At 43.5% G+C, this 7987-nt stretch overlaps 1 protein-coding gene across 1 annotated transcript; it reads left to right on the forward strand.

Annotated features, from left to right (window-relative positions):
* Positions 1–828: 828 nt before the first annotated feature.
* LOC120655697 (pentatricopeptide repeat-containing protein At3g03580-like) lies at positions 829–2755 on the forward strand. The gene has a single exon (XM_039933643.1). It carries the CDS (start codon positions 858–860, stop codon positions 2664–2666), a length of 1809 nt encoding a protein of 602 aa, XP_039789577.1. The 5' UTR covers positions 829–857; the 3' UTR covers positions 2667–2755.
* Positions 2756–7987: the final 5232 nt, after the last annotated feature.

The following is a 7987-nucleotide window of genomic DNA, read 5'->3' on the forward strand; positions in this document are numbered from 1 at the left end:
GATCATGTGTAACGAGCTATCGACGGATCGAATTGGGGAGATAGATAGCACAAGCATCATCACATGACAGAAACCAACATCAGCTAAGAGATATTTTGCATTATGATCCTCCCTCTTCACATTAAAGCTTGTGACCTAAATACGCTCTATGGTGTACGTGTGACCTTAGATGCACACTTTTGACAAGTTCATGCATCTATTCGTGCGTTTTACACTTTGTTGGACTAATGTGATACAATCGCATAAGTTGTTGTATGATGGGTACAATTTACTCGATAATTTATAGTTTTCTAATGAGAGGGATACTTTCACCTGGAATATACATAAACACAATTTTTTTGGGTACCGGCTATGCATCTATATCTAATAAATCTAGGTTTACCTTTCAATAACAGATTCATTAATCATCTATTTTTATGATTGACTGCAAGCTAAATCTATTAGAAATATTTTGATAAAAGAGCAAATCAAGACGATCTATATTTTGAGAAACTTTAGTTCCTGGTTTCTGGAGATTTAAAGTTACTCCCTCCATTCTCTTATGATAGTTATATTATAAAAACTCAAATATTCATAATTGATAGCTATATTTATTATTGGCATACGGTAATAGTAATAAATAGCACTAGTAACTAGGACTTCGCAATTAAAACATTGAAGAACTAAAAAAGTCTATGATACATTTATTATATAATAAATAAGGTTATTTTTTTGGTCGTTATGTTAAGTTATGTTAAGGAAAAATATAGCTATCAAGAATGGAGGACAATGCCCTTCAAACTCCGAAGTGCATTTAGACTTGTATGCAACTATGCAATACGGCTCACGCATGAGCGCCCCTCCGCCATCCTCCCGGCATGAGCGACACCGCCCGGGCGGCCGCCGCCCTGAACCATTGGAACCGCCTGATCCAGCTCGCCGCCGCATCGGGCTCCTACGCCGACTGCCTCCGCCTCTACACGGGCTCCCTCCTTGCCGCGGGCCTCCGCGGCGACGCCTCCACGTTCCCTTCCCTCGCCAAGTCCTGCGCCGCGCTGCGCCTGCCCGGCCTCGGCCGCGCCATCCACGCCCGCGCCTTCCTTGCGGGCGTCGCCGTCTCCCGCGACGCCTTCGTCCGCACCGCGTTGATAGACATGTACGCCAAGTGCGGCCGCCTCCCCGACGCGCGCCGCCTGTTCGATGAAACGCCGCGCTCGAGCCGGACGCTGGTCGCCTGGAACTGCATGGCCTCGGCGTACGGCAGGAGCTATCAGATGGATAAGGCCGTCGCGGTGTTCAACGCCATGCGGCACGCGGAAGTCAGACCCAGTGGGAGCACCCTCGTCGGCCTTCTGTCAGGCTGCGCGGACTCCGTGTCCGCAAGGAACATAGGCATGTGCCTCTACGGGTATAGCGTCAAATCAGGGCTTGATGCGGATTTGCTTGTCTTAAACTCGGTGCTTACCATGCTTGTACGTGGCAACCAGCTGGACACTGCACAGTCGCTGTTTGATTGTGTGAAGAACAAGTCTGTGGTTACTTGGACTGCAATGGCATCAGGTTATTTGCAAGCAAAGGACTGTGTAAAAGTATTTGATCTGTTCAGAGTCATGCGGGTGATAGAGCAGAGAATGGATTCAGTGGTGCTTATCAATCTGACCGCAGCTGCAACACTGTTTGGAAACCTGTTGGTGGCTAAGGGTGTGCATGCTCTTGTGATCAAGGGTGGTTTTCAGTTCCAGGAAGATCTGGCGGCATCCTTGGTAAAATTGTACACCAGGTGTGGGGATCCTTTGGCTGCTAAAGAGGTATTTGATTCAGTTCACAGAAAGAACACTGTGTTGTGGACATCAATGCTAAATGGATATGTCGAATGTGGTTGTCCGGACAAGGCCCTGGAATTATTTGATGCCATGTTGTGTGCAAGAGTAGAACCAAACAGAGCAACTTTCTTGGCGGTTCTTTCAGGATGTGCTAATTTGGGATCCCCTAATCTTGGCCAAAAGGTTGAGGAGCATGTAATAGCAATTGGACTGCAGGCAGATCTGCAAGTTTCCACTGGACTAATAGACATGTACTGCAAGTGTGGGAGCATTCTGCATGCTAGAAAAATATTTGACAGTGTTTCTAATAAGGACTTAGCTATCTGGAGTGCCATGATTAATGGTTATGCTTGCAACGGCGAAGGCATTGAGGCTCTCGCCCTTTTCAGTGAGATGCAAAACAGGGGTGTTCGACCAGATGCCATTGTCTTTACTCATGTTCTAACAGCATGCAACCATTCTGGTTTAGTAGATGAAGGTCTGAATTGCTTTCACAGCATGACGGTGGAATATGGTATCAAACCATCTATCGAACATTATATGTGCATGATGGATTTGCTTTCTAAAGCTGGTCATCTTAGTAGTGCTATGAAGTTCTTTAAGGAAATGCCAGTTCAATTGCGAAACCAGGTTTTGGCTCCTCTTATCAGTGCACACAAAGCTCATGGTGTCAATTCATCCATAGACTTTGTATCAGAGGAACTTCTGAACCTGGACTACCAAGATTCTGGCCACTGTGTCCTAATTTCTAATATGCTTAGTTGCTTAGGTGAGTGGAAGAAGGCCAGAAATTATAGGAGGCTAATAAGCAAGCAAGGATTAGTCAAGAAACCTGGTTGGAGTTACATTGAGATGGGTACCTAACAGTCTAATTGATTTATATTTGTACAAAACCCATGTACACATTTTGTGAATCCCAACAGATGGCATGTGTTCTTTCAAGTTTAACCAAAGCACTTTTTGGACAAGCTCAATTAAGGTTGGAGAACTGATTCTTTGTGGACCCAATTGAATCTGTATTTCTGATATTACGCACTTACAAGTTACAACTAATCAGATTTAGTAATTAGCGTGGTGCTAGAATTTGGAATTTGCATCCAACACATTGATTTGTTGCGACCAAATGCAAAGACAGCGCAGAACACCCAATCAGAGATGGTGGTCCAGATTGAGGCTTAATGAGGGTAATCCTGAAGGGCTTCTAATGTTAGTTGCTATTGGCCCTAAACTTTTTAACAGAACACTGCTAAAGAAAATTTCCATATCTGCCAAGAGTTGCACATATGGTAAGGCCTTAAAATGGGTTGCATGAAAGTATTATATTTCTATTATCCATTTGATGATTATCAGCAATGGACCTTGTGGAATCATTATCTTCATTCTGAACCAGCCTTTTCGCATTTTAGGGACTTTTGCAATCCCCTAGACTCACTGTTAACTCAGCTTAAGTACTACATATAGTTTGGAGTTAACTTGTAGCAAGAACCAATGTTGCATCAGGGACTAAGCAGGGCAGCATTTCTAGCAAAACTGGATTAGTTATCAACTTCTGTGTTACTTATTGAGAATACATTAGCTGCCAAACTCTTGCTTTATTTTTTCTCCTATGGATTGAAAAAGGTTATATCTGTGAAAGGAAATAATTCATCATAAAATTTCTCAATTGTTATGGTATTTAAATGGGAGAATTCTTTTGTAAAAGAACTTGTAGGATCACACCATATTTTAACTTGGTCAATAACTGTACAATGAAGATCTGTAAAACCAGAAAAATATTGTGGTCGCAACTAGAAAAAGATATATGAAACAATTAACAGTATTGCTGGAAAATCAGATAATGCTCCATTTGAATGTTAGATAAATAATGAGATGTGTCTTATTTAGTATTTTGTTCATATTGGCTCACTCCTGTTATGAAACTCATGTTTTCATTGTTCGCACGCAGCATTTCCTTCTAGGGGGGAAGCTGTCCTGTGGAGCTGCAGGTATATACTGTCCCATAATTTAGAGCTGTTACGCCAGAGCAAGTTATTGTTGTAAAGGTAAATATTCTGACAGGCTTCTCAGGCTTTCCATCTTTTCAGGTCGATGATTGCTTCAACATGGGCTGAACAAATGAACAGGCATAGAAAATGCCAGGGGATTTGATAACTACTTTTTATAGTTTCCTTTTTTATGTTAAATCATATATATATATATATATATATATAAGGAACCAAAACAATTGAAACATTTTTTTACCGAGATTAATAAGCTCATATCCCTCACAGCGTCCCCATTTGTCAGGCCTCGAATCTTGAGGGCCCATGGTGGACCTATAGAAATTGGATGATGCAAAATGAATCTCCCAAAACCGAAAATATTTTGTCACTAGACGTCTGGCTTACCCGCCCACCTATACCCGCGTTCATTCAAAATTTTCAGGGAGCCCACGCCCGGCAATCACGTTTCACGTAATGTGTTTCCTTCTATAGCCCACGTGTTTGATTTTAGCCCCACGTCCTGTATTCACGGCAATCAAACATGGCATACACATGTTCACGTCCTGTAATCTTCCTCTAGCGTCCACACGGCAATCATGCTCGCGCTTAGCTTCCATTGATAGCGTCCCTTACCCTTGTTCGTCCCTGATCACGCGTCTGCCAGGGACTGGCGGACACAGCTACGCATAGCTCGCCGTCTTTATCGGCGCCGAGGGAACGTGGCCGGCGGACGTGGCGACACAGCAATGCAGAGCTTGCCGTCTTCATCGGTGGCCGGAGGATGATCACCGTTGTAGCGCATCTTCCCGCGCGTCTGCCTGGGACCGGCGTGTCGAAGCAACGTGGCCGGCGGAGCTCGCCGATTTCAGGTATGCAGACGTATAGCGCATCTATACGCGCGTCTGCCTGGCCACGGCGTGCCTCGGAACTTGGCCGGCGCACGGTGCGCCTGGGGGTCGCGCTCGTCACGCGCCTGTTCCTCGCCGCGCCGCCCGCCGTGCGAGGTTGTCCTGCACGTGTACGTACGCGTACGTCCTGCTCCTTCGCCGCCCCCTCGTCAGCTGCACTTCGGGTCCCGGTGCTCCAAAACCTAGACCATCAGGTTCGCTCGGACCTCGCAGCCGCCTGGTCCAGCGCGCAGATAATCGCACAGTCGCAAGGAGGCCGACCACTGGGGGGCGGTAGGCTACCACCGCCGGAGACCGCGCCGCCAAGTGCCCCGGCGATCCGCTAGGGCACTGTGCCAAGCCATAGCTAGAGAGGGTAGCTGCCGCTTCCGGGAGCCAGCAGAGCGGCCGGCGACCATAGTCCTCTTCTGGCATCATCGATGGACGGAGGGGGCCGTAGCGGTGTTAAGCGACAGCAGCTACGTGATGAATGTTCATCATAACAGTGATCCCTAAGTATGTACATACATCCTGGTGCTATTCTTCTTCTAAAATGTGATGTGTCATAATACGTATTTATATCTCAAACATGAATAATTCTTGAGTTCCAGGGAGAATTTCTACAGTCCCATGGAGCCGTGTCGTCCACTTTCCGATGTCACAAGCACGAGTGTTGCAAATAGATCCAGGACAACAACAACAAAAAATACATCTGATGCAGGTTGTGTTTAAGCTAGACTAATTTTGGTGATTTTTGTTTAGGGCTTTCAGCATTGGATTTAAAACGACAAAGGGACAGAGATAGGTATGCAAGATTGACGGATGAGCAAAAGGCCCAGAGGAACACAAACAGAAGGGCGAATTATGCCCGCAAGAAGGCCGCAATGAGTGAACAAATTCGATTTGCGCCGGGTGATCCCAAAGAAAATGAAGTTGGTCTTGCTGTACTAGCATTAGGGGCATGCTGTTTGTACCAAATAATTATTCAGCCCGACGAACATGTCCATTAATATGATAGATTTGTATTGGTTTATTTGTCTGTTGTCGACAGGTTTGACACAAGTTGTTCCCATCCATGAAGATAATGAAGACTTATTTCCCATATCTGTGACCGTCCAGGAAGTATCCCACATGGTAGATACAGTATTGTCAATACTGACCCATCATCAGGTAAAGTATCCTGTATATATTCATCCAGGAGAACATAAGCAAAAATATTTAATCTTATTTTTTGGTTTTGTTTTCTGCATCATCAGGTTTAATGGAGCCTTTTGAAATTCATGAAAATGATAAATATATGATTAGCAATAACGGTAACACTTCTATTTTTGTGAGCATTCAATCTTTGTTGTTCACACCTGATAATATGGGACACAAATTGATGAAAGTTACAGATAATATTTAGTATATGGCTTTTGAATAATTGAGGATTTTATAAGGCTTCATAATAATTTATGTTTATTTTGTTTTAGTGAACTATGAAGAACAAACACCTCAGGCTATCTGTGCTTCCAATCCATGTTATACAGTCGTCCGACTAATCGCGATTAGTCGCGATTAGTCGACCTTATCGCTCCGCTGGCTTCGATAAGTGAAACGACTAGCTTTTGTCGATCAGATGTCTGATCGTCCGACTAATCGTCGTCTAATCGCGATTAGTCGTCCGACTAGCTACTTGGACGATCAGGCCAAAACCAAAAGATGTCCAGCAGACCAGCACTCCAGCCCGCCGCCTGTACTGGGCTCAATTAGGCCCATTAGCCATTAGGGTTAGGTTAACTATATAACTTGCACCATTAGTCATTAGGGTTAGGTTAACTATATAACTTGCACCATTAGTCATTAGCCATTAGCCATTAGTCATTAGCCATTAGCCATTAGGGTTAGGTTAACTATATAACTTGCACCATTAGCCATTAGCCATTAGCTTGTACTGTGTGGGACAAGAATATGGAGTTCTGGACAATTCAAACATCAAATCTCACCAGTAAGTGTCACCAAACTGACTATCATTGTGGTGTTCCTGCTTACTATATAGTATATAAGTACATATACATGTACATATATGTCATGGGATATATAGGACGACTATAGCGACGACTAGGACCGACTAGGGTCGACTAATCGACCTGATCGACGACTAGTCGCGACTAGTCGCCTTATCGGTGCCATGGCGACTAGGTTCGACTAGACGAATGTATAACATTGCTTCCAATAATTTGTCTGGGGACATCACACCTGAATCTGTGGGAAGGAAATTGAAAAAAGGTACATATAACTTGAATATATGGCTTTTCAATAATTGAGATTTTTATAAGTGTAATAATGGTTATATGGCTTTTGTAGTACTTGACTGACCCGTACATCTTATGATTACAATTTATATGGCTCTGTAGTAATTTTAGTTATTTTCTTGTTCGGTGCACTATGAAGAACAAACACCTCAGGCTATCCCTTCCGGTAATTTGTTCGGGATCACACCCGAACCTATGGGTAATACCTTGAATAAATGAAAATTTAATGTATTTATGTCTTTTGTAATCCTTTAATTTATGTACCTTTTCAGAAAACTTTGATGAAAATACACCAGCAGAAATTATGAGAGAAAGAAAAAGAAAAGTTTATGCTTCTATGTCCGCGAGTGATAAACATGATAGAATTTGTAAACAGAAAATCAGACGTGAAGCTAACAGAAAAACCAAAGAGGATGCATGCAGACAAAGGTTGCAGAACTCTTGCTCGTAAAATCATGAGGCCAGCGTTTCTAAATACCCTATCACCTTGACTATAAATAAAGCTCAGAGTCAAACTATCCCGAATGTTGGGATCTATCTTCCAGAACCAGTTTTCTCCCATGGACAACTACATGTTGCTTTGTCCAGAGGTGTTTCACATTCAACTACATGGATGCTGGCTAAACCTAACAAAGACATGGATCCCGCGGATAGAAGGACATAAAATATTGTTTACAAGGATATTTTACAGACTTGAAAATAGAGCCATTCATTTTTTTTATACAGGTAACTCACTAGATTTATTCTATTTTATTTGAGTCTCAATGATGTTGGATTTCCCTGAGGCGTTAGAATTTGAAAATGCCCGTCTAATTTTAATTTCTTTTGATTTGTTTCATGCCGCCATGATAGTTGAAACCCCAAGATCTGACAACCGGTGAGAATCCGTGGGGTGTGGTCTACTACTGGTGTGGACGTGTGCTCCTCGGCTCTTGTGGATAGGGCACATGCATATCAATTTCAACCGGCAAAATGAGGCAAGGCAGCTTAACGAGCCAACAACCTTGAGTAGGGCATGCCCC

The sequence above is a fragment of the Panicum virgatum genome, chromosome 1N (genome assembly GCF_016808335.1).
Source record: "Panicum virgatum strain AP13 chromosome 1N, P.virgatum_v5, whole genome shotgun sequence".
Taxonomy (NCBI): Eukaryota; Viridiplantae; Streptophyta; class Magnoliopsida; order Poales; family Poaceae; genus Panicum; species Panicum virgatum.